This window comes from Gallinula chloropus (assembly GCF_964237585.1).
Source record: "Gallinula chloropus genome assembly, chromosome: 16".
Lineage (NCBI taxonomy): Eukaryota > Metazoa > Chordata > Aves > Gruiformes > Rallidae > Gallinula > Gallinula chloropus.
The window spans coordinates 10,306,201-10,321,710 of NC_140101.1; the positions used below are offsets into that span (position 1 = coordinate 10,306,201).

The 15,510-nt window shown below is 50.2% G+C and overlaps 2 protein-coding genes across 2 annotated transcripts; one reads left to right on the top strand and one right to left on the bottom strand.

Annotated features, from left to right (window-relative positions):
- Positions 1-1,890: 1,890 nt before the first annotated feature.
- On the bottom strand, positions 1,891-9,271 carry OSER1 (oxidative stress responsive serine rich 1). The gene is made up of 4 exons (XM_084271578.1): positions 9,204-9,271; positions 5,366-5,480; positions 3,456-3,566; positions 1,891-2,673 (listed from the first exon to the last, which is right to left on the bottom strand). Exons 2-4 carry the CDS (start codon positions 5,440-5,442, stop codon positions 1,983-1,985), a joined length of 879 nt encoding a protein of 292 aa, XP_084127704.1. The 5' UTR covers positions 5,443-5,480; positions 9,204-9,271; the 3' UTR covers positions 1,891-1,982.
- Positions 9,272-9,468: 197 nt separating this feature from the next.
- On the top strand, positions 9,469-13,400 carry LOC311197594 (oxidative stress-responsive serine-rich protein 1-like). Its single transcript, XM_084271373.1, has 4 exons — positions 9,469-9,475; positions 9,928-10,029; positions 11,048-11,155; positions 11,809-13,400. Exons 2-4 carry the CDS (start codon positions 9,953-9,955, stop codon positions 12,491-12,493), a joined length of 870 nt encoding a protein of 289 aa, XP_084127499.1. The 5' UTR covers positions 9,469-9,475; positions 9,928-9,952; the 3' UTR covers positions 12,494-13,400.
- Positions 13,401-15,510: the final 2,110 nt, after the last annotated feature.

A 15,510-nucleotide genomic window follows, 5' to 3' on the forward strand; every position in this document is an offset into this window, starting at 1 on the left:
TACTCATGGTCTTCTATCACTATGGTGTTCCAGCACTTAACAGCCCACAGATGTTGTAACGGGCCTAAGGAGGATGCCAAGCTCAGGACCACGTAATTATTTACTTAGCAACTTCTCCTGACTACACAGCAGAGTCCTGGCCTGACACCACGCTGCTTCAGTGCTAACAGCTTGTGCAGATGGTGGCAGTAAACGAGCTTTTGCTGCCCGTGAACACAACCACTCTCCAGAAAGCTCTGAGCACCACCCAGAGCTGCTCCTCTTCATTTCTTCTGTTTGGCAAGGAAGAGAATCCAACATCCTCTTGAAAGGGAGACGACGCTCCGAGGAGCCCACTGCGCCCACCGGCCTGGGAGTGACCTCTAGCGGCCCAGCACCGCACCATCCCAGTCTGCACCAGTTCACACTGCTGCCCGGCCCAGTTTGCACCAGTTTGTATTTCTACTCTTTTTTTGTTGTTGCTGGGTTTTTTGGGGGGTTGTTACTATGTTTTGGGGTTTTTTTCCCCATTTCTGCCTGGCTCTCAATCCACTCTCTGTAGCACTGAGCACCTGATGCTGCAGCCCTAAGCCCTGTCTGCAGTAACCAGAAAGCAATACAGTGTTGAAAGGCATTCTCAGCCCCCTGAGGGTGCTGTGGCTGTTGCCTGCATGCATTTGGGACAGTAAAGTGTAGTTATTTGAGAATTAAGGTCATTTTGCACTTTGCAGCCCATTCCTGCAGACAACAGTTACCCAACAAGTGCCTTGAACTGAGAACAGAGGGGGCAGAAACTCAGCTACTGCAGAGCAGGGACACTGAAGGGAGGTGTCAAACCCAAGCGTGCTCAGCACGGGGCAGATGACACTTCAGAACTGGCACAACAGGTTAATTTGCACTTAGCTCTAAGGTACTAGGGGCTGCCAGAGAAAGGACAAAGCCAACCCCAAACCTCAAGCATAACACCAAAGGATTTCAGAGAGAAAGGTTTGTCTCCATTGCTTCTCCAGACCTTACAGGTCAGAAACATTTCGGTACTCCAAAGAGCAAAGGCAGACTACACTCACCTCTCCCTCAACAAATCACGTTATTTGATGGGATGCTCTGAAGTGAGCAAATGCTGGTTTGACCTTCATAAAACACATGGGGCAGAGTTCATCTCATTTTTCCTTTGGTTACCTGCAGAAGCAACTCCCCTGAAGAAAACGGGGTCTCTCTCCTGCTGCAGACAAGTCTCTAAGGGCTGCTGGACATCCCATAAAAACTTACACTTGCTTTATGTTTTCCACTAACCAACGCTAGTGAGATCAGAATAACCTGAAACAATCTTGCTTTGATCATCTGGGTTTCTTTTCTCATCAGGCAGCCCAGCAAGCAAATGTTACGTTAACCTCACAGCATCTGACATTACCAAAGGTAGGGCAGGATCAGAAATAAAGCTTGAGAGGCTATTGGCACAAAGAAGTAACAATGCCTCCACCCAAGAAGACACACCTGTGTCCCCTGAATTTGCCTAGAGCAGTTATAGTAACAAGGGGAGTGAGAGATGATCACACTCCTTTATGAAATAAAATCAGAGGCAGAAGTATTCCAAAATACAAGCATAAGTGTTACAACCTGAGGTCAGAGTTTTCAAAGAAGCTGAATTAGACCGGGTTTCTCTCAATAAAACCTCTAATCACCAAGCAATCTAGAGACTTTTCCTCCAACAAACTGAAAAAAGAGGCTTCTGAAAACAAAGCAGCATTTCCCAAGTGCCAGATCTCCTCAGATTAGGCAGATATGCCCTAAACACGACCACTGTGTTTACTTCATTATCCAAGCTTAAATTATAATGCTTCAGCTAAACTGTTTGTCCATCTTAAATAACAAACATTAGCTAAGATGCAGAGAAGTGTTTTTATTGCAAGCACAGAGAGCAAGGAGTGGGTTGCATCTCACACCAGTGTGACGGAGGGCAAATTTAAACCACCCAACCCTTCTGTTTTCAGTGCTCACTGCTGTCAGGTGTACATCATTTCTGCCATGTGAGACATTTTCTTGGGAATATACAGGTAGTACTCCATGTATCCCGACAGATCTTCAATTGTCACATCATCCACAAAAGCCCTGGCTTGCTCAGAGCAAGAGCGTGGAGAACTTGAGGGAGTTCTTGATGACAAAGACTGGGAGTGATCCTCAGAAACTGTTCTTCTATCAGGTGCCAGTGGAAGGGTGTTCTGCAAGCCAGAGAATTTGTACACCTCCATTTCCTGCCATCGTTTGCACTGACAGGCTTTACCTGCACACGCACACGGCTCGTTCGTGTTCAGCCTGGACATGGATCGGAAGTCAGAAAGCTCTGCAGTCGTTAGGCTTGATTTGGATACCAGAGAAACAGCAGCTGGAGGGTTCTCCTGTCTGATCTCTGACACCAACCGTGTAACAGAAGATCCCAGAGACTCCACGTCGGCTCCGTTCTGGCTGTCGGGAGCCACGCTGCATCGTTCGTGCACACAAGGTTCCTTTGGGAGCGGCATCCCAAACCCGTTGCTGTCATCCTGGGCATCGATCTGGCTCTGGTGCACGAGCTGGTTGCACGTGGAATGTGATTTTGTGCTGCAGTGGATAAACTTTGGGGGATGGAGAATTGGAGACTTGGAACGTCTGCGACGCTGGGTTCTCACGACTCCTCTGGAAGGCTTCTTCACAGACCTACCAGGGAAAGAAGGGTATGAGAGGGAGTGAAGAGTCACTGAAAGACTTATTGCCAGATCACCAACAGCATCAGGCAAAACCTCTCCTGCATTTATATCACATGCAAGAGCTTTAAACTCAGAATATTTGCTCAGGGTACTCTGCTGTCCTGGAACTTGACTTAGTTCTAGTCAAGCAGCTGTATAAAATATAAAGGAAACACATGAGAAATGAAACCCAAAGGTCAGAAAATGAGTAAAGCATGTGAAACATGACAAAATAACCTCAAAGGACAAAGCACAAGGGGACAGCACAAAACTGATGAATCAAGGGCAAAGGGTGGCTTTGTTTCAGAAGGAGATGAGCGTGAAGTTCTGCATAGACACTCCAGAAACCAATTCTTTATTCTCATCTAGCTCCCAAGGCACAGTGACAGCTTCCACAATGTCACACGACTGAAAGAGATGCATTCATGACTGACTTGAAAAAAGCAGTTCACTTTTATATTAAGAAACATCTATAATGCTTAGCAATCTATAGCTGAACAGCATTCCCTTTCACGTCACATAATCATAAATAATAGTAGCAATGTATGAACAGAAGAAGGTGGTGTGGAGTATTTTAAATAGACCTTTAATAAAGAAAACTCAGGCCCTCTGTTTAGGGGTGTAGTTACTAAAACCTTGTCTATTTAAAATTCTCCTTCAAGGCCAGTGGTGTACTGCACACTGGGTAAACAATCCCACTTTTGTGACAACTCTATCATTTCAAGTAGCTTGATAACCTCAAGCTTCTCTTACCCATGCCAGGCTTCCTTGGGAGTACAGACGTTCTTAGGTTTGGGTTCCTCTGCCACTGTCCTGATGAGTGCTCTTGGATTGGTCCCTTCACCCACAGAGAGAGAAGTAGATCTGCAAAGACAGAATGCAAAGTTAACAGCCTAGACTGGTTAGCATCAGCAACTGAAAAAGAGCTATAAATTGTCTTTCCTGGAAAAGACTGCTCCAAATCATTTACAATGCAGCTTGAGATCTGCCCAGAAAGACCCCAATCAGGAGTGTGCAAACACTGTCCTTCTATCACAGACCTTTGTGTAACAGCCTCTCCCACCAGACATGATGCCATTCAGCAGCTAGACTGCACATCTGAACTCCACGTGTCAAGGACAAAGCACACACACACACACACACAGTGGCTCAGCTTCAGTTTCCCAGGAGAGGGGAAAAACACCATCACTGAGGAGACACGTCTCTTTTTCCAGAGACAAATAAGCCATTCTTTCCTAAAAATAAATGTTCTTTGGACATAAATAGACTTTGTATAACTGAAGAACACTTAAGCCTCTGTCTCACACAGCATAAGCTAAAACTCTTCATACTGTTGCAAGTTCAGCCACTTGAGCAACAGAGTTGTGACAAACTTTCAACTGGTATTCAAGCCAGGGACTTTAGAAAATTTACTATTTTTTTTGGTACTAAGAATTCACCCCAAACTCCCATTTTCAAAGAGCTGTAGCAATCTGAAGAAGAGTTTTTCCAAGTTGTGACTTCACATATTACACTGGAATCCAGAAATAAATTATTTTTCAAATCCTCTATTAAATTAGTTTGTAAGCAGGGCAGATTCCCTGAAAAGGGAAAACCAGTCCCCACACCCTGATCTGGGATAGGGTTACCTGATTTAAGAGCCCACAGTATTAGTCAAACATCTGCTATTTTCCATTTACAGGATAATGATCACAGAGCAAAAAACTGAAGTAAAAACTCCAAAGTAACTAAGTATGTCTGACCAGGGAGCAGGAGGAGAGATGCTGAAGAAATGAGAGGCATTTACATGGTGATTAGTTTCTAATGGGTGCAATTACTTAAATGAAAGATAACTTCAGACACCCATCTACTCACAGTCTAAGTTCTAGGTAATTCTAGCCCACCATGATATTTACACATTGCTTTACCTACACTTTCATGTCACTTACCTGAACTGCATCACGCAAAATAGCTTACTGAAACACAGTACTAAACAAGTAATATGTAACAGTGCACATTTTTCAGAGGAAAAAACATTCTGTAGAAGCTTTCTGCCTCTCCTCCCCACTCAAATGAAAAAGACCATCACCAAGAGAAGACACATGCTCCCCAGGACAGGGAGGGCAAGTGCCACGTGTTGGATTTCCCACAAAACAAGACAACACAAAAAACATTCTTTCCTATTTAGTGTTTTTGGTTATAAATAGGAAATCTGTGAGGGACAGCACTGAAAATAATTTATGTGGGAATCAGGCACTGAATCTATGGCTCTCCTTTACTGACATGGAAAGAACGTTTCTCTCCTGGGAAAAGAAGGGAGTTTGTTCTCATGACAGGCCTCTGGAGCCATGACAACATGGTAACTTCAAGCACAGACTCCTAGTGCCATGGATGTAACCTCTGGCAGCCAGATTCATGCCAAAATTCATTTCAAGCACATTGTCAAACCTGACTATTGTCAGGTTTCCTTCAGGCCTGTTGGGAGCTGACAGGACTCAAACCAATGGCAGTTCCTTGAGAAGCACCATCCACAGCTACTGACCTTGATGGGTTTAACCAGAACGAAGGCTTTCAGTGCCTCACCTTTTGCAGCCCCCTCATTCCTTCAAATTTAACAGCAAGGGTGTTCCCTTCAAGTCCACATGAGTAATGTTAACCCTGTACCTCCCTGAGGTGTTACCTACCCTGCAGTGTCAACCCTTAGCTTCTTGAATGCTGTCTGCAGGCTTTCCTCTTCTCCGTCCTTAGCTTCCGTTTTCATTATTGGGGTGGCCAGAAGGTGACAGTTACCACACACTGCTTCAGGCAGGAGAAAGAGAGACATGAGAACGTAAGGACTGGTGCCTTGTTAAAACATTAGTTGCCCAGCAGCACAAAACATGAAAATAAACTCCAAGCAGCACGCTGAGCACACTGAGGTCAGCCCAGCAGAACATTTCTGAAAGTTGATTCAGAAGCAGCTTTACAATACCCAAGGATGGAACAAACAGTCTCTTGTACAACTGCAGAGGTAAGTTAGCAATTTAAAGTAAAATTTGGTGTCAATAGCATCTTGCACATCCATCACAGTCCAGACAGACTCTTCTGTTTGTCTTACAGTATTACATGCACACCTTCCACCAGCCACACTCCTGCTAAAAAATACTCCAAGGTTTGGTTCCTTAGCACAGGCTCTGCTTTTGCTGAGCAGAAACCACTGAGACAAGTGTCAGTTCTACACCAGACCACCTCCAGCTCAGTATTTAAGTTCAACCAGCTGGCACAAAGTCTAGTGGGAGCTCAGTAACTAGCAGTGTACCCCGGGGGTCAGTACAGTATCCAGTCCTGATTACATCTTCATCAATCACAGAATGTCAGGAGTTGGAAGGGACCTTGAAAGATCACCTAGTCCAAACCCCCCTGCCAGTGCAGGATCACCCAGACTAAATCACACAGGAATGCATCCAGGTGGGGTTTGAATGCCTCCAGAGAAGGGAGACCACCTCTCTGGGCAGTCTGTTCCAGGGCTCCATCACCCCTTACATTCATATGGAACTTCCTCTGCTCCAGCTGCATCCATTGCCCCTTGTCCTATCGCTGCCAGCGCTGAGAAGAGCCTGGCTCTGTCCTCCTGAGTCTAACCCTTTATATATTTATAAACATTAATAAGGTCACCCCTCAGTCTCCTCCAAGCTAAAGAGGCCCAGCCCCCTCAGCCTCTCCTCATAAGGAATGTGCTCCACTCCATCACCTTGGTGGCCCTGTGCTGGGCTCTTTCAAGGAGTTCTGTGTCCTTCTTGAACTGAGGGGTCCAGAACTGGACACAATATTCCAGGTGTGGTCTCACCAGGGCAGAGCAGAGGGGTAGAAGGACCTCTCTTGACATACTAACCACCCCTTCTAATACACCCCTGGATGCCACTGGCCTTCTTATCCACGAGGGCACATTGCTGGCTCATGGTCATCCTGCTGTCCCCCAGGAACCCCAGTCATCCAATGATCTGGATGACGTGGCAGAGTGTAACTTCAGCAAGTCTGCTGACAACACTGAACTGGGGTAAGTGGCTGATGCACCAGTGGGTCGTGCTGCCATCCAGAGGGACCTCGACAGGCTGGAGAAAGGGGCTGAAAGGAACCCCATGAACTTCAGCAAGGTGAAGCACAAAGCCTGGCCTGGGGAGGAGGAACAAGCCCATGCCAGGTTTGCAGCAGAGGCTCTACATGTCCTGGTGGACACTGGGATGGACACGAGCCGGCACTGCACCCTTGTGGCAAAGGGACTAACGGTGCCCTGGGCTGTGGGACCTGACCTGTGCGGATTCTCACCTGTGTATACAAATACCTGAAGGGTGGTCACAAAGTGGACTGAGCCTGGCTCTTCTCTATGGTGCCCAGCAACAGGACCAGAGGCCACGGGCACACATTGAAACACAGGAGGTGCTGTCTGAGCACCAGGAAACTTTGCTGTGGGGGTGACCGAGCACTGGCACAGGCTGCCCAGGGAGGCTGTGGAGCTTCTCTCCCTCCCTGCAGATATTCAAGCGACAGGTGATGGGATGAGGGGGAATGGCCTCAGGCTGCACCAGGGCAGGGTCAGATCAGACCTTCACCGAAAGAGTTGTCAGGCACTGGAACAGGCTGCCCAGGGAGGGGGCTGACTCGCCGACCCTGGATGTATTTAGAAGACAGGTAGATGAGGTGTTTTAGGGTTATGGTTTAGTAGAGGACAGGTACAGTTGGACTCCATCTCAGAGGTCTTTTCCAACCTAGTGATTCTGTGAAAAGCCATCTGGACATGGTCCCTGACAACCACAGTGGGGTGACCCTCCTTGAGCAGGAGGTTGGGCCTCCAGCATCCCTGCTAACCTCAACCCTTCTGAGCTTCAGTAGTTCCCTGAAGCTCCAAGAACCTGTTACAAAGGTAACTATCCAAACCCAGCACATAACAGCTCCTGAAACATGAACACACTTCCATGGAGCACTAAGTCTACCTAAAAACACAGCAGTAATGCCTGCCTTAGTGCTACCTTACCAACTAAGCACTAGCTTTGCTGTAACAGGGGAAGAAAAGACCTTGGTGAAGAGAGAGAGAGGGGTAATCAGAACCTCTGCAGCTCAGTTTCCTATGCAGACACAGAGCGGGAATTTCTACTCCTTCACAACCTCATTCCAGCTGGAGGTGGCAGCTCTCCCCGCGGTTGTTTCGGCTGCTCGCTCTGCGATGATTTCATCCGCACGCCCTGTATTGCAGGCGGCTATTATGACACACGCAGGAGGATAATGTATCATAACAACTTCAAGGCACACGTTGTCTGGTGAGTCAGACAGCAAGTAAACACGAGAGGCTGGAGCGACTGACAGCAGGATGCCCAACTGAGAATGGGATTCTTTCAGATTCTCTCCTAGTTAAACACTGCTGCTCCTAGTTAGACACTGCTGCTCCTAGTTAGACACTGCTGCTCCTAGTTAGACACTGCTGCTCCTAGTTAGACACTGCTGCTCCTAGTTAGACACTGCTGCTCCTAGTTAGACACTGCTGCTCCTAGTTAGACACTGCTGCTCCTAGTTAGACACTGCTGCTCCTAGTTAGACACTGCTGCTCCTAGTTAGACACTGCTGCTCTGGTGGAATACACGGTCACTGTGACCCCAGCAGGCTGTGCTTTAAAATGAAACATGCAGCCCACAAGCTTTTCTTTTTTAAATGCCACCCCCCTGTTATCTCACCCTAGCACAAAAAATGACAGCAAAGCACTTGAAATCACTGTACTCCCAGTCTCGGACTACACGTTCCCGTGCTGCCCTTCAACACTGATGCAGTGACCCCTCCAGACGGTGCAGAATTCACTCACACACCCCCTCCCTCACTCTGCAATAACTAAGCACACGTTTAAGTGCACCAGCGCCCAGAAAAACCCCAGTCTCCCCGAAAACCAGCCCCAGTTTAACGGTGTGTCAGGAGCCGCTCTCTGTCCATCCCCGCTCCTCCCCAACGGCTCAGACCGCGAGCCCAGCGCGGGGCGCGCAGCCACCCCCCGCGGCGGGACAAGGCCCCGACACCCGCGCCCGCCTCGGAAGACGGGCCCGCAGAGGGATTACGGGCTCCCGGACACCGCCGGCCCGCAGCAACCCGGGGACGCAGCGCGGCCGTTGGGCGGCACACGGGCGGAGGGACCACCGGCGGCCCCGGGCCAGCCCTCCGGCAGCTTCACGGGCTTTCCCGCCCCGCGCCCTCGCCCACCCTCGGCCCCCGGGGAGCCCCCAGGCCCGGCCGCCCCGGCGCCGTGACGCCCCGGTCCCGCGGCTCCGGGCCCGCCCCGGCACAGGGGCTCGACCCCGGCTCTCAGCGGGCGGTGGGGGTGACTCAGCACAGGCCCGGGCCCCACCGGGGCTCCCCCGGAGCTCTCTAACCCCGCGGCGGGACCGGCGGCGGCCCCGGGGACCCGCGGGGGAGGGCCCCGCCGGCACTCACCGCCGGGCGGGAAGGGGGAAAGGGAAGGAGGGGCCCGCGCGGCGGGTGGGGGGGCCGCCCGCACTCACTCACCGCGCCCGCAGACAGGCCCGTCCCGGCTCCCCGCCGCCTCCCGCCGGGCCACACCGCCCGGGTGAACCCCCCCTCCCGCTTCGACCCCCCAACGGAAGCAACGGCGGCCGGGCGGGGGCGGGGCCAGCGCGGCTCGCGCACGCGCCCCCGGCAGGGGCGGAGGCGCTGGCAGGCTCGGCGGGGTGGAGCGCCCGCGCATGCGCTTCCGAGCGGGCAGCGACCTCACTTCCTGTTGTGTTCCGCGCCTCGCCGAGCGCGGGCCGGGTGTGGCGGTGAGTGGCGCTGCCGGGGCGGGCGCCGAGCGGGGCGGCCGGGGCAGGGCTGGGGGCACCGGGGGGCGGGGGGGAGCCGCGGCCCCGGCCCCGCCGCTGGGCGGGCAGCAGAGGCCTCGCGGGAGCCGCGTCGGGGCGCGGGTGGCGCGGACCTGCGAGGGGGAGCGTTGCGCTGCCGGGGCCGCGGCGGCAGCGAGGCCCGGCCTCGGCCCCTTCGCCCGCGCTGGTGCCAGGGACCGCCGGATCCCGGCTGCCCCCGCTGTGCCTGTGGCGAGACGCGCGGTGACGAGCGCGGGGCAGCCCCGGTCAGGCGGCGGGGAGCGCGTGGGGGTCGCCCCCAGAGGAACGAGCTCCCGTTCTTCGTGCCCTTTCCCCCCCCCGTCTGTGCCCCCCAGCTGCCTGTGCTCAGGCCTCCCCATCCAATCCTAACGCCCGTGTTTGCTCTGGCACAGGTGGTTACACACTGAGGGCCCGTCAATGGACTTGGAAGCTAAAGATGAAGAGGAAGAGAGTCTGCAAACGGCTTTCAAAAAGCTGAGAGTGGACGCAGCAGGGTAAGAGAGCCCCGGGAAGGACCCTGGGATCTGACAGTTGCTCACTGGGGGACTTGGGTTGGGTTTTGTAAACAAATGCTCCTGGTTGGTGACAGGTTTCTTGCTGTCCAGGAGCAGACAACTGCACCGCTTCCCAGGCAATGCAGTTGTCATAACATCTAATAGGCAAAGCTGTACGTTATCATGGATTGTTTTTGACACAGCATCTAACTGAAATTAGATGAAGTGACCCTCCTGAAGCAGTGAGCCCGCTGTTAACTGCCCCTGGTAGCCAGAGTCACCTCGTGTGATACAGAACTTGTTTGTCCATTCATGTAGCATTACATGATCACATTTTGCAGATGTGTTTTGAACAGCTCAAGGCTTGTGGCAAATTCATTAAGATCAACTTTAGGCAGGGTGCTTGGGCTCTTCTGCTAGAATTTCAGCCTAGTTTCTTACAATTTCCTATCCTGTGTTCCAAATCACACATAGCACCATCATAAATAGAGATTCATGTGCTGAGGCATTTATATTTCTTGTCTGGACCTCCAGGGCCAGGTGGGTTTTTAAGTCATGTTTATCTGAGAAATTTAATGAAAGATTAGCAATATGTCCTTGTGTGCTGTCCTTATCCACATCTCCACCAGCTCCTCAGCCTGCTGCTGCTGTGGGTCCCTGACTTTGCGTTTTAGATGAGTTGGAGTCTATCTTTAACAACTATTGTCTGACAAGAACATTTGGAACCTGAGTTTACATGCCTTTAACGTGTCGTTCTGGTCCAAATAGGGCATGACATCAGCCCCTGGGCATTTTGGCCTCCTTTCATTTCATCTCACCTATCTTTAGACACTTGACTGAGGTCAGTGCTGTAAGAGTGGCTGGATAGATCCCTGTTTCTAACCACTGACTGTAGATGAACTCAAGGCTGCAGACTTAAACATCATAGTGAAGCCTCTGAAGGCAATAGGCTGGATCTTGCCCTCTGAAGCAGCCTGTCCAGGCACTGCTGTAACGTGGCGTTTCCCTCTTCACCCAGATGTACGGCAGCTCTGTCTGTGGGCGACGGGGCGGTTCCCAGAACACCAAGAGCAGCCGTGGATGGAGCCAAGCAACAGGCTGTCTGCTCAAAGGAAGCCTGGCATGGGTAAAGCTTACCATTCGCTGCGCTGTGCCTGTGGTTCTGCTGTGAGGCATTTAACACTTGCATGCTGTTTCCAGTGAAATTTGTTAATCAGTTGCTTCAATATAACTTTTCTCTCCTTTCTGTTACAAAACTATACCATAGCTGATTGCTGTGATGCTTTTTAAGGGGCTTTCATCAAAGATGTCCATATTGCCTCTTAGAGAGGGTACCTAAAACTTTTATCTTCCACTGGTTTTCCTCAGAAGTCCTTTTCTTCAAGTCTTACACCTCTGTAACCCCCCTCTCATCTCTTTCTTGGGTAATTTTATTTCTGTATTGAAGTACCTGGATCCTCACTACAATTCTGCCAGCAGCTCTAACTGATGCTCAAGTTCTGCGCCATAGTTCAGTTCAGAATGACAAAGTTTCATTTGATTTACACCAAAGATTTGGGAGGGAAGTACCTTCAAGTAAGGGCTGTTTGTGGCCTTCCCTTAGGGGACCCTCAGTTTCTTGACTCATCCGCTGCTCTGTCAGACTGTGACCAGACACCTGCTTTTTTAAGTGGATGGGAAAAAAAATTCTTAAGTGTTTTTGGCCACATTTTAGAGCTTATTGAGCTGTGGTGTAGCTTGTGGAATTACCTACTTTGCTTACCTGTTACAACCCTGCAGGTGTGTGAGAAAACCTTCCAGAGGATCCGCAAGAGTCCCACGTCGCAGACGCTCCAAGTCTCCCGTCCTGCATCCTCCCAAGTTCACGTATTGCAATGTTAAAGCCACCAGCCAGCTGAAACACAAAACCCAGGCAGACACCTCTAAGAGCAACATCACTGCAGACATTTTTGTTCCAGCAGAGCACGGTACGAAGGACAGGCACGATTCTCACTTTGAGGTCAGCGATGACAGAACTGAACCTTTGGAAGCTTTCACCACCAAGGAGCCTTCGGAAAAATCAAGAGAGAACTGCCCTGCTCTCTCCTCATCCTTTGAAACCAGCTTGCATTCTAGCCAAACCTCAGATTTCCAGTCCTTATCCATGCTTAGCAACGGCAAGCAGTGCCCTTGTACGGACAAGAAATGCCAGTGCAAGCAGTGGAGAACCATGGAGGTGTACTCCTTCTCTGGCCTGCGCAGCGTCCTGTCCGAGTGCGAGAAGGCCGTCCTGGGAGCCCACGCCCAGTCCCTTCAGAGCAGGGCCCCGTGTGGGGCAGCCTCGTCAGGTTCTCCCAGGTCTTGTTCTGAGCAAGCTCGAGCCTTTGTGGATGACGTGACTATTGAAGACCTGTCGGGATACATGGAGTACTACCTGTATATTCCCAAGAAGATGTCTCACATGGCAGAAATGATGTACACCTGACTGGGAGCAACAGCGAATCCCGAATCGAGAGTTTGTGGTGACAGTGGGGTTAAACGCCTTGTCAGTGCCACGTTTTCACTGTTGTGTGTTTGATCAAACGTTTCTTTGCCTCATACAGTTTAGTTTTCTAATAAAATGAAAAATGGAAGATAGTTTCCAAGCTTAGTTCTAAAACAAATGCACTAAAGTCTCTGAACACCTTAACAAAAGCACTGTAGATCAGATTACCTCCCTCTGGTTTTTTTGGTTTGTGCTGTGGATATTCAAGCTCTGGAGGCTGTTTTCACTGTTTTGAGGGGGGAAAAAGAAAAAAAGGAAGCCTTTTAGGTTTTGTTCTGAACTTTTGCAGTGTTTGGAAGGTTCATTCTTAACGTGTCCAATTCTTAGAGAAATGTTTCACAGCTACAGCTCTGTCGTGCTCGAGAGAGAAGAATGAGAAGGCATTCAGTATTTTATTAGTGTTTTCATTCAATGCTATCTGGCTCCTTTTTAGCTGGATCAAATCATGAATGCTTTTTCCTCAGACTTGTTGGGAGGCCCAGGGTGGGTGCTTGGGCCCTTTCATAATCTAACTAGCTCACCCTTAAGCAGTTCTATTTTTCTGCAGATAAGTGAAGCTCTTAGAAGCAAAAATATATTTTGTTATTTGTGCTTTACAGGTGGGATAGTGTAGGGGTGAGTGACACAGGCTCGGGTGTTTTGGCCAGGCTGTCTCAGAAGATTGTAGAGCCACCTATACAGGTTATTTCCAAGTATGTTTGATACACAAAGCAGCATGGAAAGAGGTTGAAGAAGTGGTGTGTGTGTCATACAAGCTTTGTAGTATAGAGCTATAACATTCCTTCTGGTTGGAAATACTGCAATAATTTTTGTTGCTGAGACTTGCATTAATAAACGTTTGTCAAAACCCAGCAAATTAAAGCCTGAATATTTTGACTTACCTCTTGAAAAACACAACTCTGCTTTCAGTGTCAGTTATACACACGTGCTAAACAGCTGTGTTGGAGTAAAATACCGTGGTTTTTACTTACACACTTAAGAACTAGTGAACAGCAGGGCAAGAAGTCACAAGCAAGTCGTATAAAAATAGATTAGAGCAGATGTAGACAGTTGGCCTTGTATTTTGTGCTAGGGAGGGCTCATGCATTCAGGATGGTAGTTGCTGGCTGCAGTTTCTTTAATCATCCCTAAAATTTACTCTGAATCCAGGAAGTTCAGGTTTAAAGTTCAAATAAATCCAAGTAAGTTAGCTTAAGAACACAACCAAAACTGTTTAGCTATTAAGGCTCATGCAGTTACTTAGCACGTGATGCTGGCTCATACTCACAAATTTAACTGACTTCTAAATTTTCTCAGATTAGTACTTCACTGTCCCCTTCACCTTCCTCTTCCAGCGCTGTCCGTTGTACCTACATGAAGTTGTGGTTGTGCTTGTTTCTCCTTCCTCCCTTTGGTAGATCTGGTATAAAGAGCACTTGGCTTTTAAATGTAAATATTTAGTGCTAGTTCTCTGCTGCATGTGCTTCAAGACAGGTGGCGAAGGGGGGGAAGGAAGGCAAGGGGGAGAACAAGACATTAACTCTGCTTTTGTATTCTGCTGACATTCACATGGTTCAAACCATCCCATTTTAGGGAAGTGACAAGCTCTAGGAGAGGACCCAATCCCAAGCCTACCATTTCCTTCAAAGCCTGCCCAGTTCAGCTCACCTGCTGCCCTCCCCTGACAGCTCCATGTCTCCCGCTTGCTGCCTGCTTGAAGGGCATCTTCTGTGGGGAGCCTGTAGAGCACCGTGTGCTTGACTGGCAAGCATCAGGGCTCATCCTCAGAGGTGGCTGGATACAAGCAGAGCAGAGCTCAGCCCAGCCCAGCCTTGCTGCCCCAGCCAGCTGCTGTACCTGCCCTGAGAGCCTGGGGAGGTTTTTCTGTCTGGGAATGCTCTGGGATGTGCTCACAGTCAGTCTACAGAAGAGTATCTCTGAAGTAGAGTGCTGGTGGACTTTTGTAGTGCTCCCAGGACTTTCCTTACACCAGGTCCCAACACTCTACTCTGTATCTCAGCAGATCCCAAGTGGTTTGGTTGGTTTGTTTTCCCCTCACCCCAGCACTTCACAAGTTCCTTGCCTGTCTGGTTTCAGGACTAGTTCAACCAAAGCAGGATGCAGAAGGACACCCTGGATCAATGACATTTAATTCTCACCTTACAGAAGGCAAATTGAGCCCAGCTGAGCTTTACATGGGCAGATGCTGAATCAGGCTGCCAGGGGGAGGAATGAAAAGATAGAAAAAATACAATCAATGGAGCTGATTTTACAGCCAGATTTCCACCCGCTCCTTAAAAAGGGAAGGTGGTTCTGTGCCTGCAAAGCCCATGACCAAGCTCAGCTGCCTGCTCTCCTCTGTGATGTCTGAGATGAGACACCCCAGGCTGTGTACTGCCAAACAGCCAGCACCCACAGTCTGCCCCAATGGCACCTTCTCCAAGGCTCCGCTGCTGCCAGCACATCTCAGCACACAGCCACATCCCCCTTTGGGCAGCCCAGCATCCACCCCTTTGGCATGCAGGGAGCCTGAGGACAAGAGATGGGGCGTGATCTCAAGGTCACACAAGGTCAGGGCAGCCCTAAAGGCAGCTGGCACCAATCCTGCCCCGCAAGCCTCGGTCACTTCAGCAAGTCGAGACCCAGCTAAATAAAGATGTGGCTCCAGAGGCACCACGTACTGCAGGGCAACGGCCTGTTATTTGTTATTCCCAGCATCGCATCAGGGGTTCATTACAGAACACGCCACTAGATGGGGCTTTCTGGACACCAATCCACAGGAGAACCACTGCTGCTTGGCCAACTGCTCCTTTCCTAAACCTGAAGGTGAAGGGAGCCCCAGAAGGTGCTTCCTGGGTGGCGAGGGCTCTCCTGCGCAGAGCAGCTGGGAGAGGAGGCTGCAGAGCAGAGGGCAGGGCGGCACCAGCCCTCCCTTCAAAGCCCAGTTGGCTCCAAGCTTGCAGCAGTGGGGGCCGCCA

Coding starts and splice junctions, on each gene's coding strand:
- OSER1 (XM_084271578.1), bottom strand. CDS start 5,442: ATGAAAACGGAAGCTAAGGACGGAGAAGAGGAAAGCCTGCAGACAGCA. Junction 3,567..5,365: donor CTAAGGGTTGACACTGCAGG/GTAGGTAACACC, acceptor CTGTCTTTGCAG/ATCTACTTCTCTCTCTGTGG. Junction 2,674..3,455: donor CCCAAGGAAGCCTGGCATGG/GTAAGAGAAGCT, acceptor TTTCCCTGGTAG/GTCTGTGAAGAAGCCTTCCA.
- LOC311197594 (XM_084271373.1), top strand. CDS start 9,953: ATGGACTTGGAAGCTAAAGATGAAGAGGAAGAGAGTCTGCAAACGGCT. Junction 10,030..11,047: donor CTGAGAGTGGACGCAGCAGG/GTAAGAGAGCCC, acceptor CTCTTCACCCAG/ATGTACGGCAGCTCTGTCTG. Junction 11,156..11,808: donor TCAAAGGAAGCCTGGCATGG/GTAAAGCTTACC, acceptor ACAACCCTGCAG/GTGTGTGAGAAAACCTTCCA.